General features: G+C 38.8%; 1 protein-coding gene across 1 annotated transcript in view; it reads right to left on the bottom strand.

Annotated features, from left to right (window-relative positions):
• Positions 1–21,857, bottom strand: part of adcy5 (adenylate cyclase 5) — a 92,861-nt gene that overhangs the window by 29,869 nt on the left and 41,135 nt on the right. Inside the window, exons 2-4 of the mRNA XM_053328097.1 lie at positions 20,406–20,555; positions 17,215–17,336; positions 2,264–2,375 (exon numbers count right to left, since the gene is read on the bottom strand). Coding sequence (XP_053184072.1) covers positions 2,264–2,375; positions 17,215–17,336; positions 20,406–20,555 — 384 coding nt within the window. The remainder of the gene's footprint in view (positions 1–2,263; positions 2,376–17,214; positions 17,337–20,405; positions 20,556–21,857) is intronic.

Raw genomic sequence — 21,857 nt, 5'->3', positions numbered from 1 at the left:
AGTGTGTGTATATGCGTGTGTGTGTGTGTGTAGTGTATGCATGCATGTGTATACACAGATACAAGGTACATCTGGCACGGACATAAAAGTGTCAGTAGCAACGTTTCTGGTTTATAATGCCATTGTGTGTCTGTTATACTCATAAATATTGATTAGTGCCTTGTTTCACCTTTCATAAACAAATGACATACATGGAGTGTAACCTGAACAAACAGTGAATTGTATTGGATAAGAAAAAGAAAATATCAATATTCATGAATATGCCAGCGATGAAGCTGTGGTGCAGAGACATGTAAACAAGTGTCAGGCTGCAGGATACGACACATATGGAGTTGATCATTTGGAGCTTTAAACACAGGGACTCAGAGCACGCATCCGTGTGTGTGTTAGGACTGGTTGATATGTGTTTCATAACTGTCTTTTAGTCTCTTCTAGCCCTCCTGTTGACTCCCCCTCGACTGTGCAACTTTTGTCCTGTTGGGTCAAAATTGACTCAGTTTGGTTTGACTATTTAAAAAGCATAAGGTATAAATTATCACCCTTTCTGGGTTAGATCTTTGTAGCCAACTTCATTCCAACTTATTACCAAACGTTTTACACTTTCACACAGAAGAATTATGGCCAATAGGCCTCATTTAAATGAAATTATACATCACTTTTAGTTCTTAGGGCTCAAAATTGACCCCTCAGGACAACAGGAGGGTTAGCTGACTTTAAGAGCCCTGAAATGCTATACATCATTTAGAAAATAACATTTCAGCAGTTTTCAATTCTAACACAAGACATCTGGGTGTGTTGCTAACTGAGTAATGCCAGTTTTATCTGTCTGTTTTTAACTACAATGAAATCAGGACCAAATAAAGTTAAGGACTCAACCACACATATCTATTGTTTTTTTTCTAAACACCATGTCCAGAGTGGATAAACCTGCAAACGCCTGTCACTTGCTTTAGTGTGGACTGATCTTTTGGAAAACGATGATGTAAGCTTGTTGTGACATGCAAACTCAGTTGGGGGGTTTTAGCCAGCTTAATGTGGATACAGTCCAACTGAAACAGAACCATGTGACATGCATATGCCTGATATAAGCCATGTCGTTGCTCACCAAATATGTCAGAGCTTTAGAGCTGGGTTGGGTTCTAAAAAACTGATAAAAAGCTAGAGTACTGCTGTAGTAAACCTGCCACAGGTCAGCTGCAGTGTAGTATCAGTTTTCAAATCTGTTACGCCTTGTTCACACTGGCTGTATCAGTCCATTTATTTGCTCTTCGAGTCCCATTCTTAATGTGGCACTGTTCCCCTTCTGAGGTGGCAGCTGAATTGGATTTCATGTGCACGATATGATTGGTTTGATGTCCATCTCAGCATCTCTCTGTGTCTGTTTATCTAAAACATCATGTTGATTATAGCCTTGAAGAATAAAATATGTTGTGAAATATCAGCAATGTACTAACTGTGATTCAATAATACATCAAATATTCTTACAGTTGAGATTATATGAATACCCTGAACGCCTCAAAGCCTTATTTTCCATGCAGCTTCTACTCCTCCTGTCCAGGAGCTTCAAAAGAGCTTTTTTCCCCAAGTATTCCTCATGTACAGGATCTTAAATCAATGTGTGCTCTTCAGCTGCTTCTTATGCAATGGACGTTCAAAACAGCATGTCCTCCTTTATGTTTCTTCATATACAGGAACTTGAAAAGAGCCTTTATTCTCTCATCCTTGTGAATAGGGGCTTCATTCTCTTTTGAATCTTTCTTATGGACAAAGGTCCATGAGTACATTCTCCTCTCCTACTCCTTAAGTATTATAGAGCCTATACTCCTCTAGTCCTTCTCCTATACAGAACTTGTGGTGCTTCAGCAGGTAGACTGTCAGGAAAAGTACCTGTGGCACTGGTTACAGCTAATGATGATCCAAATAAATGAACAAATAAAGAAATCTGAACACCAGAGGTATGTTTTTTAGCTGAATAGCTGAGTCACAGTCACCAGCAAGTAGAAGGATCTCAGGAACACTAGAACTGTGATCAGGCTTGTCTGAACTCTAACTAATGTCACACATAAGTAGAACTGTGGCTGACTTCATAAAAGACACCCTACGTAACACAGGATTCTGTCTGGACAAGCCATTCATTGGTGTTATCTTTAGAAATGGAACCATATATTTTCTGTATGAGTGGTGTGAACTAGGTCATTTGTTGTATATACTGTTATGTTTGCTGCCTTTTGACATTGATGATTTTTTGTGACTGTGTCCTTACCGCTGCCAGCTTGTCAAAGCGAGCAAACAGTTCATTGAGAGTCATCACCAACTCCTGCGCTGTGCACTGGGACGCCAGACTGGTGAAACCCTCGATGTCTGCGAATAAGATGCTGCAGAGACACAAAGACAAAAAGGGACACAATTCAACATTCTTGATTTGGAACATTTTCTTTTGTTTCTCCTAGTTTGAAATCCCCAATTCCTTCTGCACAGCAGTCCTCGTCTCTGTTAACTGTACTGTTTGCCTGGAGAGACTGAAGACAGACATGTGCTACTTATGAGAGAGCACATGCTGCCGCCAGACACTTTATTCACCCTCCAGTGATGATCTTCAACAGGGATACAATGGGAGGTTTAACTTATTCTACCCATTACCAGACTCTCAACCAACCAGTAGGAATTGTTAGAGAAGCAACAAGAACATGATCTCTCACCATCTTCCCACCAGTCAACACAATAAGTTGTTTGTTGGAACACGTGCCCAGAGGTACCACTACTGGGACTGAGTCTCCTGCATCACCCATGGCAGGGTAAGCATTCTTCAAAGGATATGCTAGGAATATTTTACTTTTTTTAATATTATCACCAATTCCTCTCAAGAGATCAGAAGCAGAATTTATCATCCCATGACACAGCAATCTATCTCACTTCGCAAACAGCACTGCCAGGAGTGAGGAGAACCAGTCATATGTCACAAGTCGTTCTACTTCTCTCTCTCTCAGCCTCCACTTCCTAATTTTCACTAGTTTCTGCTTCCCCTTGATGCTGTGATTTCATGATGAAATTATACATTTTCATCATGCTGCCAGCGCACCAACGCAAACTGAACAACAGTTTTAAAAATACATCTCACATGATGAAAGGAACGTGAACACGCCCAGCTGATTCTAGTGCATTGAAGGTTGCTGTGGCAACTGAGAAATATTGGACCAGATCAGTCAGAGCATGAGACAGACAGCATAAACTAAATCAGACAGGATTTTATATGTTGGAAGTTTAGTCATTTCTTGGTGAGATTACCTCATATGCACCTTAGTGACACCTATAAAGTTTTGGATTTGAGCCTTTCTATGGAGGCTTCACATGTCCTCCATGTGCATGCGTGGGTTTTCTCCAGGTGCTTAGGTTTCCACCCACAGTCCAAACACTGGTTAGATTAACTGGTGACTCTTAATTGCTCTAGGTGTTAAACAGAGTGTGAATGGTTATCTCTATGTGTCAGACGGGCAACCTGTCCAGGGTGTAACTCAGCCTCTTGCCCAATGTCAGCTGGGATGAGTTTCAGGCCTCCCAACAGGTGGATGGAAAGCTGTCTCACGTCACGCAGATGTCACTGAGCATGCTTGGGGACAAGTGTCCATTGCTAATTTGATGAGTAATAATCTCTGTCATTTTAATCAGAATAAAGACACATGTTAACCTCTTTCATCTGTTTTAATAGTTCATAGTCAACAAAGTTCTACAATGCATAAGGTACTAGTACTATATATCAGGCTACTTGATGTCAAAAGTCATTACAAAGGAACTATGCTTGCGGTCAACACCCATAAAGAGATAAAATACAGTAATAGGCAGTAATTCAGAGTTACCACTGAAGCTATCGATGGAGGTGAAAGGTGCGAGATTATGATTGGAAGGACTTTGCACAGTCACGTCTAAATGTAATACAATGCCTGTAATCTAGTGTTGAAAAGTACTTGATATAGCATTTGTGCTAATGAGGTGTTGTCCTGGCAAAGTAGCAGGGAGTGAGTATGAGTATGCTTGTGTGTATGAGAGAGAGCCCAACACATTTGTGAGCACATGTAAAAAGTTCCCTTCCCTGAGAACAAGGTAAAATGATTCGCCAAAGGTCTTTTTGTGATTGGGGCATATTCATTACTCTCATAACGCTGGAACAACAGCAGGGCAGATGATCTCACCAGGCTGAATCACATCTCTTATAAAAAAGGAACAAACAGACCAGAGCTGGCAGGTAGAGACTGTAATAGGCTCAGCATTAGCTCTGGGTGACAGTCAGCTTGGTCTCACATACACTCACATATACGGACCCACAAGCTTGTCCTGAATGGCTCAAGTTGTTCTGTAAAACATCACAACCCTCTACCACACAAAGTCCCATCTCATGCTTACTCACAGATACAACCATACAACACTTTCTTTCTCAAATAAGAATATTTATTTTCTGGTTACCCAGTTTCATCCTGGGGTGAAACATGTGATGGACCACATAAGTCAAACTCAGAAGGCAAGACCATGCCTTGTCTTTTGATACTAAATACTGCTTTCATCATGCTTTCCCTACAGTAACTTGATGATGATTCTATAAGGATCCTTGACTCAGCTATTTAAAAGGATCCCTAATGACTTAATAAACTCAAAAATAACACTCTGTCTGTGTGTGTGTGTGTGTGTGTAAGCCAATTCTAAACCTGTCTCCTACCTTCAATTTATTTAATTTTAAATCAGGTCAATTAGCAGCTTTGCTATAATCCGGCATTTACAGAGATGTCTAATATCGATGTTCATCAATATGCACTGTCCCTATCCAAAAATAAAGTATTATTATCATTATTATTATTATTATTATTATCATCATTATTAATAACAACATGTTTAAGTTGTTAGTTTTTGTTATTAAAAAATGATGGAAAAAAGCTTTAGCCAATTACAGGGAGGGAGCAGGTGGTATCGGCAGGGCAACGCAAGACAAAGTATCAACCAACCAACTCTAATGGGACGTTTACATGATGTTCAATGTGCTGCAACAAGCTAAGGTACGGAACAAAACATGTGTTCATGTTTGCAAGTTAGATTAGAAGACTTTGGCTGGAAAGCTAATATGGGTTGTTTTTCAGTCTGTGGCTCTTGTGTTGTATAGCAGGATGCAATCAGGCTCAGTGTGACCATCTGCTCTGCCTGTGATAGAATGTCATGCTACCGCTTTATGCAGGATTTGATTAGCTGTATGCAAACGTCTCTATCTATATAGATGATAGTAGAGAAAGAAAATGCAGTTTAATTTCAGCCTTTAACAGCAAAGCTAACATTACTATTTCCTGATAGGCATATAACCTTTTATTGACACAGTGCCATGTAAATATGATATGAACAAAAATAGCTCATTCAAATGAATGACACACAAAACTGAATTAACACAGTTTCCATGGCAACAATGTTCAGAGACCAATCATTTTCTTCAAATACAGTAATTGTTATTCCATAGATATTATATTACATATTAGAGATATGTTTATATAGATATTTATAGTGTTTTTGGGCCAACTGGGTATAAAAGCAGCTTGTATAGTTTGAATCGGGCGCTGTGTTACTTTAGGCGGAGCCGACTATCAGCTGATCTGTGTTCAGCTGATTTTATTCACATTCAAATAAATTGGTAGTCATAACAATCTAACAATATGCTCTCATTCTGCAGATTATTCATCTCACTGCTGCTTTTGCACATGTTGCTTAGTCCTACCAGTTCATCTAGAGTAGGGTTATTATCAATTGTCATACTCATAGATGTCAAATAAATGACTGTGTAAGACTGAAATGAGAGCTTGTTTTCTTGCCCATCCCTTGTTAAGCCATCATTAATAAATACAGACAAAATACAATACCACATAATTTAAAACACATATCCCTAAATCATGCACTACTACTCTAAAAGACAGAGTGAAAGTGCAAAATTCATTGATTTTGGCTACAAGTTGCTTCAGGCCAAATTCTAAATTTGGCTTTGAAATTCCTAACTTATCAATAACTCTTAATTGGTGCAAAGTCAGGGTTGGAAAAATCTTTTCCCCAAATCTTTTTGTGTGTGTAAATTATATAATGTCTTCAGTATAAATGTCTAGTAATTGTACAGTTAATCCTCATATTGTATTTTCAGAAAGTTTTGGAATAGGTTTCCTTTTCCAAAATTTGCCACTACCGAAACACACAACATATAGTATAATAAAAGGGTTATATTTACTTGTTTGTTTTTATTTTTATTTTTATCTTATTAATGTCATTTTTTGCAATTTTATTAAAAGAGATAGACAATAACAATTAAAATTTTGACAATATTTTGAGTGTAATCTTTGAAATGTATTAGATTTTGAATCCGATTTTCTTTGTAAAGAGCATAAACTTGATCATACTGATTTCAAATTTCAGGATACATTACATACACCTTAAACTAAACACTACCATAACATCTTGTACTTTTTGACAAAACATCCCATTTTTCGCTAGTGACGTGTTGCAGGACAAGATTGATGAGTGAAAATACAATGTAAAGCCATAAAGCTCTGCCAACCTCCACAAATTTTTTTAATTCATTTGCAGACTTGCCATATACTGTAGCCTTCAGCCCCAAACAATGACCAATGTATTAGACCATATGGAGCCATAACATTTTTATCACATACTATCTGCTGTAGTACTCCCAAACACCTGTAAACAGACTTTAGTGTGTAAAATTTCAATATTTTCCACAAATGATTGTACTTAACTGTACCCTTTCATCATAATGCATTAATGTGTTTAACCCTGCCAGATGACTTTAAGTAGAATAGGCCATATATAGTTGACACATGATGTGAACACAGATCACAGCTGGATTAGAAACTTCCAGGTTAATGGATCCCGTTGTATCCAGCTGCATGATAACGCTTGACCAAACAGGATTATTGTTATTTGATTTTTGTGAAGCCAGATATTTCAACAGCACTCTGACTATTTAGATGCTGCTTTGTGAGTCAAACCCCCAGGAAGGAGAAGAGAGAGCTATAAATAAACTAAGGTTTCAGACCAAACAAACTCACATGAATCTCACACGGTAGGTGCCTGCTACACAGCCAAGAGAACACAGTGTGTGTGTGTGTGTGTGTGTGTGGGCAGGGTGTGCAGGCATTTATGTTCAAATATGCATGTACAATAAGTAGTCTATATTCTGGATATGTGACATTCATACTGAGTGTTAAGGCAGTCTTTTTCTGGGTTCACAGCCTTTTTCTCTTGGCTGATTAGATGCTCTGATCAACCTGTGTTTCAAGATGCCTAAATTTATTCAATTTGGGTTTCAGGCTGAAAAGGATTAAGAGCCCCTACTCTGGGAAAACATTTCAGAGAATAATTGATTGTCTTCTGTGAACTGTTGCACCGGAGGTCGAGTGAAACCAGACACTTGAGTGACCGGTCTGAGCTCAGACACAGGTCTGTCTCTGCACGTAGAGGCAGTGGTGATAGAGGAAAATGAAAGAGGGAGGGAATGATGCCATACTCTGGAAGGAATAGAGGTGACTATGGATATAAAGATGATTGACCAATATATTTTAAGTCACTTGCTTTTACACACATTTAAACCAAACTTTTTCTATGAGAGTTAAAGCTCATGGCATCATCATTAGTAGTAACCGCAAATCACATGAAGCACTTCAACCTAGAAAAACTTTTCTTCCAGCATGCAATCAATACAAAAAACATCTGAGGTAAAAGTAAGTTTTAAAGAGTTTTATAAGCCCACAAAATTGGAAACCCCAATAACTTGTTCAGTGGATTCCCCTGTGAACAACCTTCATAGGAATTAATGGTTTACCAGCTTGGAACAAGACAAATAAGACTGTATATGTGTTAATGTTAATTATCAAGCCTGCAGGAATAGCACTGTTGCATAATGCACAGATGTCATGATGGACACACACGGGAGCGAGCAAGCCCACAGCCTGATGTAACATCAGATGCTACGGTGGGTGGGAAGCTACAAAATCAGGAGAGAGTGAGAGAGGGCATAGTGGGCATCATGCTCGGGGAGGCAAAAATTCAGCAGTTGAATTTATACTGTAGACGATGTAGGAATCCTTGAACCTGTAGGCAAAGACATGGCTACAGACGGGTTCTCCTTTGATTAAAAATGAACTGATTCAATTTGTTTCTTTAGAAGTTAGCTGACCGGCTGAGGTGATGGTGAGCATGTTAGAACAGCATCAGGAGATAGATAGAGAGAGAGATCAATAAAAAGAGAACAAATTCTCACCACTTACTGTTTTCTTTGGCCAAACACTGTAGAGTTCAGCACTACATTCCAACCCAGTCACTAGATATCACACATCTAATCTGTCCCAATCCACACTTAATTATGACACAAAGGCACACGAACCAAATCAATATGAAAGCAACACACAGGCTTAATACGTAAAAGGATATGTCCCATGTCTAGATAAATGATATACTTAACTGACAGAAGATAAAGTCACCTGTCCTGCACAAAGCCTGCACACACGGTTCAAAATAATCAACTGATATTGACATTGGATTTGTATTTACTCTTCTTCCCTATGGGCTATCATTCATTGTGCATTACTCAGCTTTAACAGTAAACTGTGACAGATAACTGACAAATCTCTACTCCATCAGAGTGCTGATAGGATGATAGACTGAGAAAAATCATCTGTTGATTCAGGCTACAGACATTATTATAACAGATTAAAACGAAGTCATGAACGGAAGAGAAACGATATTATTGTAGAAAAACTGTAACGTTATTACACTCTACCAGATTTTGTCTGAGGAGGAGCATATTAGATAGAGCTTGAAATGAAAAAGTAATGAGCGGTGGTGCTCTGAATTCTTATTATTTTATTTCATCATATTAAATTTAGATTGTCATTATTATCTGAATGAATGAGGAGCCCTGATTGTTGGTTCAGTTTCCTAGGCTCTTTGCGTTCATTATCAGGCGGTCGTTGAACAATATGACACATCTCCTTGTGCTTAAAACACAGAATAGAGATCATAAGCCATAACTAGAGGCCTGTATCCCTTTCACTCTGTCATAGCCGTCTTTCTCATAGTTGGCAAGCCAAGTCATTTACAATCACATTCAACGTTATGTTTTCATAACCATAGCAGTCTCTTTACAGGTCTTTGGAAGCACTATATATGTGAGGGGAAAAAAAGCTGTTATTTGATATGCTGATATTTGCATATTGTGTATTTATTTGTAATCATCTGTCATTTCTGATCTGTCATGCCAATAAAGCTTACTTGAATTTAAAAGAGTTCACCCACCACGACCCCCCCCCCATTTCTACTATTATAGTTTTTAATACTTATTTATTGTTCTTTATTCTTTCTTATTGATTGATTGCTTTCTATTTTTTACTGTTGCTGCTGTAACACTGCAAATTTCCCCACTGTGGGACTAATAAAGGAATATCTGATCTGATCATATCTGAAAGGAAAAACTGATATATTAACTCAAGTGATGTCACTGAGTCAGCATCAGATGGAGCTGAAACTTCAATGATAATGTTATAAATAGGAGTGCAATTACAAATAGGTATAATATTCATTGAATGGCAGCTATACCCTCTGAGAGAAGGTATGAGAAAAGAGACGTGTGGTCTTTAAGTCCTGTTTCATGGTTACCTTGGTGATGACTCACCACTTAGCATGGAACATTAATCCTGAGAGATTTTTGCCTTTGTTAGTGACTCCAGCATAGATCTTGAACTGACAGACACTGGAGTCTCAGTGGGGAAAGGAATAAATAAGGCAGTATTATAAAAAGGGGCAAGCTTGTTTAAAACTTGTTTATAACCGTGTCATTTTTGGAACCCTCAGGATTAAAAGGCAAGAACTTTACCAAATCGGTAACGTGACATGATTAACAATGATAACCACACAGTAAAGTTCTGTGAAAAGACCAATGCCTCGCAGAGCAGTTTAGAATTTGCAGATGAATTCAGAGAAATCTTAAATCCTGTGACCCGTTAGACGTTAAAAGGTGGCGCTGCTCACTTATCAACGTCATCCCACGAGATGAGAGGAAAGAGGAAAAGACGGTTTGGGTTCACTCAATACAGACCCTTAAGTCATCAGTGTCCTGCGTATGCTCGGACTGTGTGGTTCTCTTTAACCTCATGTAGGCTGAGCCAGGCATGCTGCTATTTATAAAGCCATTACTGGAACACTACCACAATACTTATGTCATACATTTAACAAGTGTGAAGCCAGGACATACATTAAGTTCCAATATACACATAGTTCAGCCCACTATGTGATCATTTTTTCATGTTATAAGATTTTGGAAATGTGCATTATATCCAAATTACAAGGTAAAAAAAAGAAGGTATTTTAATTCAACAGAGTGAAACTACACTTAGAGCGTTTATCCATAATAGAAAAGTGCAGAGAGTGCAACAATTTATGCATCTTTAGTCAGCAGAGATGATCACAACAGAGCTCTTCAGTCACAGATTCACTTTCACATAGGCTAGGTCTTCTCCACTATGGCAAAACTAATCATAGTCATTTTGGTCAATACTGAGATCACATGATTATTGAAACACTTCAAAGAAACTTAAAACAAACTTCTTCTTATAATAATACATTTCCTTACATTTAAAATACTATTCAACTGGAAAACAATTTAATAATTAAAAAAAGATATAACATACAAATATGTAAACATTTAAATAAGTAGATTTTAACTTTTAAACTTTGTGTTCTTTTTGGAATTTTTTGATGAGGAAGAAGAAATAGCTGGAAGTTTTTTTTAAATAAAAATATATTAGACACATTATTAGCAGACAACAAACAAGAAATTTAGTTTCATTGACTTGCTTCACAAAATATGATCGCCTGGTGACTTTCATAACACATGCAAATCTATAAAAAAGTATTGTAAATACTCTACATTCTAATCAGGAGGAAAACTGTGAGCAATGCACTAATCATGCCTTATCAGTTTAAAAGTGGTCAGTTAAAAATAAAGTACCATAATAATATTTGAGTGTATATAAATTGCAGAGTCATTTATATTACTCAACCTGCCCTATTAACAGAAAAAAAGAGAGAAAGCGTCTGATGATCTTGGCTTAACCCCTAGATCATTTCAAAACCTAAAAAAAAAAAAAAAATCTTTCTGGAACATGTGCATGTAGTAAAAGCTTTTTTAATACCGTGCAGCAACTTGTGTTTTAATATAAAGCATTAGAGTCAGTAGAGGCAGCAGTGGTGCAGATGTTTCGATTCCCAGTAACCAGCTAATACCACAGTTATGCTTCTTAGGAAGAGGACAGATGAGGAAAGATGGGAACACAGGAGACAAATAAATAAATACAAACTCAGTATATATGCAGTCATTTTTCCTGCGTAAAGAGCTAACGCTGCAAAATCTATTCCCAGCCAAATCTCAGCTAAAGCAAAAAGCTGTGCTGTGCTGCGCTGGTGCGGCCTGACCCCTGTGATCCCCCCCTCTCTCTCGTCTGCCACTAGCGCTGCTGCAGCCAGACAGCTGCTGGTGGCTCGCTAACCTCAGCCAGGAAATAAACTCCCACAAACCCCTTCAATCCTTTTTCATCGTTTGTCTGGCTCAGACTTTTCCTGCTCCTCTTTTCTCTCTCTCCGCTGCTCTCTTTATCATTACGTTCAACATGCATCTATTACTCATTCCATCTGTCGCCGTTTTCATTTCCTCTCTCCTTTCTGTCTGGTTAACCCCCTCCGTCTCGGTTGCTTCTAGATCCTTGGCCAACCACTTTGCCTGTTTGGAAACACTGTGTGTGTTTATGCTGATCCCTCTCGATCTAAAATCCATCAGTATCTAGACACCTGCTTATGGATGAGGCGTTTTTGTCATCGGGGGTTAGACAACAAATCTCAGCTTAAAGTCTAAAAGTATGTTTTAAGGCGGCAATGACCGTCATGACTGTCTGTTCACCAGGAGCAGATTCTCAGGTCAGGCCTTGCTCCAACACCATCAACAGCCTTATGTAACAGAAACGTGCATAATTAACTGCATCTACACTAAATGCCTTTTTTTTCTCTCTTTCTCTGTTGATTCGTCTCACTTCAATTAGTAAGTACACAGAGAACAAAGGTAAGGTCAGCTCCTCTAATTTATGCAATGTTCTTTCCATGTCTTTCTCTTCAGGGTGCTGCTGGCCTACATAAAAAAAACAACAAAAAAAACACACAAAAACAACAGCGGTTAACATCCACACTGTTCTGTTTGAAAGAAAGATTTCCCAAAAGCTCACGGGGCGACCCGGCAGCGTCAAAACATCCGCCCCGAAACCCCTCTTGTATAATACTTTGTCAGCACACATCGCATGGCCTCATTGCTGAAGCCACAGGACATCGTTTTTTTTTTTTTTTTTTTACTCCAGAGGACAAACACATGCAGGGTGCCTCAGTGTCAGGAAACGGTAGAGCACAACTGCACCTTCAGGGTATGAAAAGGCTTGTTGCGTGGCCACTACCCTGGATAAGAGAATTATATTAAGATACAATATGTTCAGTAACTCCATATCTATAGTACCTTAAATGGTGTCTTCAATTGTATGCGTTAATGTAACCCAAGTGACCAAGATTTACCTTTGAAAAGAAAAAAATAAGATAAACTTTGCTATATTTCTCCATTTCTCTCATGATATAAGGAGACAGTGTAGCAGAGCCATTAACTTGAGATTTAAAACTTGGGTGTAAAGTCAGATTTAAGTCACAAAATTGAGGGTTTTTTTTAAAGGAAAATTTGCCAATGCCAGTTTATTGTAATGGCCATCAATTTAGATACTTAAAAATGACTTTCCTTCCTCTCTATTACTGTCTCTCTTTCCTATTTCTCCAGAGACTTGTGACTGGCTCTTAAAGACTTGGATTTGATTTGAATTACTAATGATTTGAAAGCTTTGAAAATGGCTTTGCTGTGTAGATGGAACAACCAGCAGACAGTCGTACCAGATTCCTCACGGTCTTTCCACCCAATCAACTGACTTGTGCTTGGTGGGGCCACGCTGCCTGGAGGCACTGTTGCTTGAACTGAATTGAACTTGGGGCTCCACTGAGGTAGACAAGTGCTTTTTCTCCCCTGTGCTACTCATGTACCTCATTCATTGACTTTAATAAGGGTGCATTAAAGTTGGGGGCTGAATTGGTGCAAATGTCTATGTTTTTCTTCTTGTTCCTTCAGTTGGATGTTTGAGCTTCACAGTACAGGATGATGTATGTGCACAGTTTGACACTAGAAGACTGTTTTCATATTCATCTGCTGAAGGAGGAAAGTTTCTTTGAGCTCATTAAAAAATCTGACTCAATCCTGGTCCAATATTCGCTTAGTTACGCAAGTACGATGTGGAAACTTGAAGCCTCCGGTGCACAAACTCCAAGGATGGAAGTAGGAGACATCTTGGCTCCAACAGTTAAACTTTTGAGCAATAGAGTATAGGCAATTTGGTAGAGACTGGTCCCCTCTTTACCTCACCGCCTTCCTCCGTGTCCTCTCTTACTCCTTAATCGTAGCAGTGGGAGCTGTCATTTCTCTTCCTGTTGTTACTCAGCCTCTCAGCGGAGCCCCAATTACCAAAAGCCACCGCCTGCTCCCCGACATGCACGGTCACACCTGGAAAGCTAGCCATTAACCGCGCACCCATGACCACATTTTTTAAACTAAAGTAGAACACAACTAACGCCTTTCCATCTCTCTTGGTTTCTCTTCGGTTCGGCTGAAACTGTAGATTTCTAAACAGCCTGTCTCTTCTAGTTATGTAAAAGGGTAAATGTCTTCACATGTAAGGTTGAGTTAACATGTCACGTAGCGCAAATTCTGTTTACGGTTGACGGCCACAGCAGTGAACACGTCCGCGCTGATCCAACATGACCCTCTTGGAATTCACCTCTCAACTGCACAACACAAGTGTATTGTATGCTCATGTGGCTCGGTGCACACTGGGTTCAGTAACAACATCTGTCACATGCCTTGGAAATATCCTCATTTTTCACTCAAAAAACACACTCTCGCTTAGATTGAACTCTTAAAATTAGACACCAGCAAATAAAAAAGGATAATTCCTGATAATGATCACACGAACAGTGATGAAAGACCTTTGTGTACGAAAGCTCTGAGTACGTGACCTGATGCTCTATCCTGTGAGTTTTCAAAGAGACACATCAAAGTGATAAAGAACTTCAATAGCGCCCATTATGTATCAAGCTTTGGGCTTCCACCTGACTGTGAAAGCTACAGGCCATAAAACTGCACAGTATGATACTCAGGCTGTTGTTGCCCCCACACACAAACACATTAAGAGGACATTACTGACTTACACCAACCCTAATAATACTTACCAACTACTAACTAACTTTAAACCAAATGTCACCTACAAATATGGTATTGATTATGGAGACTAGCTTTATGTCCCCAAAAGGAATGCAAATCTACCCATGTCCCCAAAACTTCAGTAATACAAGCACACACACACACACACACACACACACACACACACACACCTAAGAAGTCAATTTCTCATTATCACCTTGATGTAGTGTTTTCTTACTCCACAGGGTGGTGCCACACCTAACCACAGCTTGTAGTTAAATGACTGCATCAATCTTGTGGGTTTACACAGGATATATAATGATCTCTTATATTATTAACTATATGATCAGCATCCACAGTTATAGGAGGAAATCATACACACCACACTGGACAAAAGACTGAATGAACACCGCAAAAACAAAGAACATCCTCTGTGTGTGTGTGAACGCAGGTCACAGCATCAACTAGGAAGGGGTCAAAGTCATCGATAATGGATTTCCGGAGAAAGATCAAGGAGGTCTTTCACATCCGCTTCAGGAACTGCGACAGCGGTTTTTGATCCCCACCTTGCATATGTCTGCCTGTTATCACATGACGGAAATTCCACACTTACTGTGAACCCGCATCAAATGCCAGATGTCAGTGACACGTAAGAGTCCATCTGTTCAATTATTACTGAAACTGACCTAATGTTCAGCCGTCGCTGTGCGCTGATAGGACAGTAGCCGGACAGAAAGTGCAGAAAGTGAAGCACATCTGTTCTTTGAGGGTCGAAATGCTGTTTGGATTGGTGAGGACTGCCCTTTAGATCATGTGATAAGAGCTAAACCATTTCCATGACAACTGAACAAACTCCAAACAGCTGATGAAGGCCATAAGATACGGCTGAAAGCTCCAGAAGAGCTTTTTTTTTGACTATTTTCAAGGTTGAGGTTAGGGTTATGAGACTAAAACAATAACAGCGACATTAAAACCATCATCAGGAGGAGATAGACATCATTCATTATAACAATATATTGAATTGATTTTAACATTTAAATTTACAAAGTGCATTTCTATTTCGACTTGTGTCCTTTTCTTTTCTGGTTTGTACTTGTTCCTGTGATTTATTGATTGGGCAGGCTTGAGTCAATGCATTAATGCTGTAAAATTGCAGCATCTGTCCCAGTTGGTGTAAATACTAATAAGGTGACAGCTCAATGTTAACCTAAAGAAGGCAATTTACTGAAATCATTCATTTTCATTTGTTGAAATAAATGCATCAGAGTTGTTGTTGCACCTCACTAGAATAGGTGTGTTTCCCGCTCAATTAATTTCCCCATAATTAACATCACAGAGCAACCAGTTGGCACATGAAGGGTACCAGAGGTGCTATTCCTCAACACCCTTCAGCTCCTCCTGGTGATAGTATTATAGTAAAACTTGACATATAGTCAACATGCATCAGTGATATGTTTTGAATATGCTTTTACATTTTTTTTTAAAGAAACCATTACCAGCCTTTTTTAAGTTGAAATCAGTCTTAAAAGATATAAATTCATTGTTTACATCATAGTAGTAATATAAATGTTAGTGTTGAATTAGGTTCATTAAAAGGTAAAATATGATGTTTAGATTTTACTCTGGATTTTTGGTATTTCACTCTGTATGGATATTAAAACTGGCACTGTATGTAGAAACAGGTGGAAAATACTCTTGAAAAACACCACGCAGCTTATTGTCATGGCGACGCCTGCACTTCTCTCTCTCTGTCTCTCTTTCTCTCTCTCTCTCCCTCCTCCTCCTCTGCCTCTAGCTGTCTATCTCCCTGCTATCTGTGGGTGTGCTGCACCAGTCAGGATTAACTTGGATTAATTTGTGGTTTATTGTACAATTCTGCTGCACTAAAAATGTTACACTTTGTCTGATTCTAAACATTTCTTTTACACTGGATTACACCACAATGTGAACTATTCATTTTAGATTCTCACGTTTAATCATACTAATACAAAACTTTGCTAAAATAATCTATGATAAAACATTCAAATCAGGTTTAATTTAAAACACCATGTGTTGCATGATTTAAATTGATCACTGTATCAGTAAAATATGGCTCAACCTTTGCAAATCAAACATGTTTTATATCATAGTCTTTTCTCTTCATCAGGCTAAAATCCCTAAATTGAGAGAAAAATCACTTTTTGGCTGAATTACTTACTACTCATGTTCACTCTAATGAGAGGTCACTGCTTCATCACTGGGGAGCACTGATTTAAATAAGTAAACATTAGCTGTGAATATGTTATAATAAATATAAAGTGAAATATTAATAGATATGGACCAGGCTGGATATGATCTTTGACAAAAGCTAATAAATTAAACCATCAGTGGTGCATCCTCAGGCTTTCACACAGTAACTGTTGGTTGTTTCTAGCTGTAATTGTAACTCTTTCCACAGCACCGAGCTTAACCAGCATTAATTGATCATAAAAGCACAGCAGAAGAGCTCAAATGTCTCCAATTTGGCCAACTAATTAATTGCTTTGTTGTTGAATTAGAGGCCAAAGAACAAACAAACAGACAAAAACACTACAATTTCATGTAGTATCTATGGTCTAAATTTTCTACTGGGTCTGTAGAAGTGTTCAGCTGACTCTCTTCTCAGCCAGTGGCATCATGTGACTTGTTGGAGCTTAAACATTTAAGTTCTCACGACAGAGCTCACAATTATTATTTGTGTTTATAGATTAAAGTTTTTTTATTTAACTGCCGAGTAAATGTGTTATTTATAGCAGCTTATAACAACATCTGCCTCCACTCCTCATCCCACCCCCCACCCCCCCCCCCCGTCTGGCAGGGCGGACGGCCAATTATGGTACCTGACATTGTCGTGCTTCTGGATGTAGATCTTGTGAAACATCATGTCCTCCTGCTTGGCGTTGATGTCGGCTTTCATCTCCATGGCAACGTGTCGGGGAAGCACCGAGAGCAGGAGGCGCTCCTGTGGGAAAGCACAGGAGAAAGTAGTGAGTAAGTTAAGAGGTACAGGCTGGGGAGGGACATGGAGAGAGTGCCATTGACAAACCTAAATAGCAATCACCTTGTTCACATGTCTCAAAATCATTCACAAAGCATCGTATAACAGCTGCAGGAAAAAAAGGCATCCTCTGCATGACAGTTTGTCAATGTATGAGGAATACTTTTGTCTTTAGGTCTGATTTCCTGTGAAATGCACTGATTAAACCTGTAGTACCGAGCTATAAAGCTATAAATACGCTTAATCTAACTCTTCTTGTTCATGGGGAAACTCTCTAGGAACAACCAATCTTTCTCAATACTCCAGCCAAGTGGCAAGACAGGTTTGCAACAGTGATAAAACCCTGCTGCACCGAGGGACTCGCCACAGTAACACCGCTTTAAGTAAATGTGCAAAGACAGAGTGTAAAAGCAGACTCCTGAGATGTGTGGTAAGAATCACATCCATTCACAAAACTTTAAATTCGTGTGCACTATAAACAGTGAGCAGAAGCTAAAGAATCACTATTTTTATTCTTATTAAGTTTAAGCTTTATTTTATTTAAAAGTTACTTTTCCTAGGTTTTTCGACATATAATTTGTATATATGAAAAGAAGAATAACATCACCTTGTCCAGCCATCTTTTTAATGGATGCTTCACAATAAAGATATTTGAAAAGTAAGGGAAATTCAGTTCACTTCAAGGTTCTGGGTCCATTTTGGGTGAATTTGAGAAGCGTGGTAGGCCTGTCACAATAATGACGTTATTGACTTATCGTACAATAATGTAATTATATATGGACTTATTGTATAATACATGGACACGACCCATTTTTTTAACCTCAATGTTGCCACACTTCACATCAGAGACAGCAGAAGCGAGCGGCGCCACTTATATGGAATGAAAGGTAAATAACTCTGTCCCGATAATATCATTTATCGCGATTATTTCTGAGAGAATATATATATCGTTCAACAAAAGTATTTATTGTGACAGGGCTAAAGCACTGTGCAGTGTTTTGAATGTGTTACAACTCTGATTTGCACCTTCTCTATAGTAATGGCAGCTCAGGCTCATGACAAACCAAACCGCCTGAAAAAAAAAAAAAAGATTTCCCAGAAACAAAATTAAAATAATTAAAACTCATGACCAAAATTACATACTGTAAACCTAATATAAACCTGCAGTGCCATTAAATCATTAAGGGAACTATGTTGTAAAACACTGAGGATGTCACTTTAAAAAAAGCAAATGACATACTTCCGGAAATCAGCAGCGTCTTCCAATTCACAACTCTGCTGCAGAGAGCTGTGGTGAGGAGTTAAGGAGAATGGTAAATTAAATCACAGAGATGATTTGTGAAAGTGGAAAATGCTCCAATTACCAACTATGTGCCTTCCAGCTCGGAGTACATTTTGAAAATGGCCAGCTACAAATTGTCAAGGAAAGAGCTTTTTGTCCAATTTGGGATGTGCAGTATTAAGAACAAACTAACAAGAGGTGAGTCAGAGGTGTCGCAGTCATGTGGTAGTTAAATCTGATCCGAGGGAGAGTCCTGGTTTACTGTACGAGAGCTCACTCTGTTATTCTGTGTTTGTATCTGGTTTCAAGAGACGTGAAGCAGTTTGGCAGGCTCTGTGATCAATGCTTTGCTGAATTGATAAATTAATATTTGCTTTTGAGCCAAAAAGATCTGGGTAACACCTACTAGAGAGCTCCCTCCAGAACTAAATACCTTCAAGGGCCTTTCTTCTGTTTACACTTAGAAATGCTGAAGTGACCGGCCAGAGGTGTGTGTTTGTGGTGTGTCATGGGTTGTGTGTCACATGTTTCGTTCCCGTTTTTAAGGCTAATTTTAAGAGCTGTGTCCTAGAGTTTTACACGTTTTTTGAAAATGAGGGTTGCTGGTGCTGCATTGGCTCATGTGATCAGCCAGTCAACATACACGTATGCCTAAGCCAATCACTGTACAAATACATCAGTCAAGGTTCCTGTCATGCTGGGAGAGTACCTATCCTGAAGTAGTTCCTCAAAAACAGCTCTCTAACTATATTTAGTTTTGGCTGACATTGACCATAATTATCAAGTCTTGTTTATAAAGTGCGCACTTTGTTTTCTCCTATCATTGAGGGCCCCTTTCTACTCAAGGGCCCCTGGGAACTAGCCCAGATTGCCCGTATGAGCCAGACAGATGGTTTTGGATGGAAAAAGTCTCACTTCAAATGATCTTAAAAAAAGAGGTATGTCAGAGAATCATGTGTCCAGTCCTTTCATATGCAAACAAATTATATTATACATCTGATATTATTGTTTCTAGTTTTAAATTCTGCCATCATCTTTTATTTTTTTACAACTGCAGGAATATAAAAGGCAGTATTTAGAGTGGTCTTAATCCATTCTGCCCACGCACTGAAGGAATCAGCTAATTTGTCACCTATAACAAGATGTAACTTATTGGTATAGTCCAGGTTAGTGTTGTAACTGCTAGCAGCTGTGTTACCTACACCTATAAGTTTGTGCCCTCTTGTAAAAACACAGTGATGGAACTGTAAGGACCAGAGTTTCATATGAATTCATGTCTAAAAAGTACATTTTTCCATCGAGTTGCATCATTTGTCAATACTAAATGTACTAATACATAAGAAAACACGATAGAACAATGTGTTTTGTGAAACCTGCCTATAATAGTAAGTTCCTATAAATAGCAATTAGAATATGTGGTCAGGTCATTTTATACAGTATCTTGAGTAAAGAATCTGACAAGGTGTGAAACACACAAACAACAAAAGGAACAAGCTACACACCTTCCAGAGAATTTCTTCAAGCTTGAGTGTTGGGTTTGTGTGTGTGTGTGTGTGTGTGTGTGTGTGTGTGTGTGTGTGTGTGTGTGTGTGTGTGTGTGTGTGTGTGTGTGTGTGTGTGTGTGTGTGTGTGTGTGTGTGTGTGTAGTATTCCTTTAATAGACATGTTCACTTGATTCAACCACTTTCCTGCCTTCCTTCCCATCCATTCATCATTAAACCCCGTCTCCACTCTCTGTCTCTTTGTCTCACCTGCTGCTGGTTTTCCCTCTGGGAGTGAAGGCGAGCTTGTATGCATTCCCTGGTCTCCTGGAAGGCCTGCCTCTGGGAGCCCTCTGCGGGGTAATGGGTGCACACTCCCACGATGTTAGTACAGGAGAAGATGAGCACGTTGGACACTATCTGTGGAAGAGAGTGAGACAGAAAGAGTTAGAATGCAAAGAGAAAAGCTCAAAGCCTTGTGCCCCTTTTCTGCTGCTTCTCATTCATCTTCCTCTCTCCAACCTGTTGCTTTATTTATCATCGAAAAATAGATAAGGAGATTGTAATTTGACTACTTTAAATTACTCTGAGAACACAATAAAGGCTCAACATCTATCTAGTTTATCAAAAGATATGAGTAACAGTTAGATATCTGTACTACTACCATTCAAACTAAAATTGGTACTCTTTAAGAATTTGTATACCTCCACATTGAGTGATATAAAAATCTATTTGATCATCTTTTTGGCTCTATATTGTCCATATTGATACGTAGCCATATGAAGGTAGGTCTTACCCAATGAGAGCTTTTCAAAGGGTAGATGCCAGAGAAGTGAGAGAGGAAGAAGAAAGGAGGAGAAAGGCTATGTTGTGATACCAATGACCATAAAATGATAACCCTCAGAGCTGAAGCATTTTGGTTTCGTTTTAGTTGCCTCTATTTGTTCATCTAAATGAACTGAAACCAGTGCTGAGCTCAGCTTAGTGCACAACAGGTGACAGGAGCAGAGTTCTCACCTTTATACAGTAAATGTAGTTTAAGCATTGCATGATTTTAGTCTAGAGTCAAGGCGGATTTGCTGTGGAAGACAAAAGAAGTCGAGTTCTTCTCCAAGCAGGTGTACAACTTCACACAGATCAGTGTGTGTGTTCTAACAGTGTTAATCAATATGTTAGATTTAGTCTCCAAGCAGCTACACCTGGCCTATTATGTTCAGCAGTAACAGCTGTTTGTATGGAGAAAGCATGATACAAATTCATACCTCAATTGAAATTCTAGATGAAAATGTAATATCACCACTAATATAAAAGTATATAATAGCCAGAACCTAGCTCTTTCTGACTACACCACATGGATACACTTCAGCAGGTGGATTTTGCTCTTGATACCACACTTTCAGCATAAAGAACATCCTGACTGTAGGATTCCTGTTACTACTGACAACCCAAATTTTCCATTGGTTCATACACAGACATGAATTCACCAAATTCAGAGTAGTTTTACCTTTCCTACCTCAACTTGACAGAGCCCAGTTGCTCTCCCTGCTTAGTGCACTTAATGATGCACATCTGTTGCCACTATCACTGATTAACAGATGATCTGCCCTAACATCACACAAATACACACACATCATAGCAGAACTTAAGTACAAAATCTAACTGGAGCACAAACTACTCAACTGAAGCTTGTATTGTGTTATTTGTGTAGCATGGCTGATAAAT

The sequence above is a fragment of the Scomber japonicus genome, chromosome 11, assembly GCF_027409825.1.
Source record: "Scomber japonicus isolate fScoJap1 chromosome 11, fScoJap1.pri, whole genome shotgun sequence".
NCBI classification, from domain to species: domain Eukaryota; kingdom Metazoa; phylum Chordata; class Actinopteri; order Scombriformes; family Scombridae; genus Scomber; species Scomber japonicus.
Note: the sequence above shows the minus strand (reverse complement) of the source record. Positions and strands in the feature narration are given on the sequence as shown.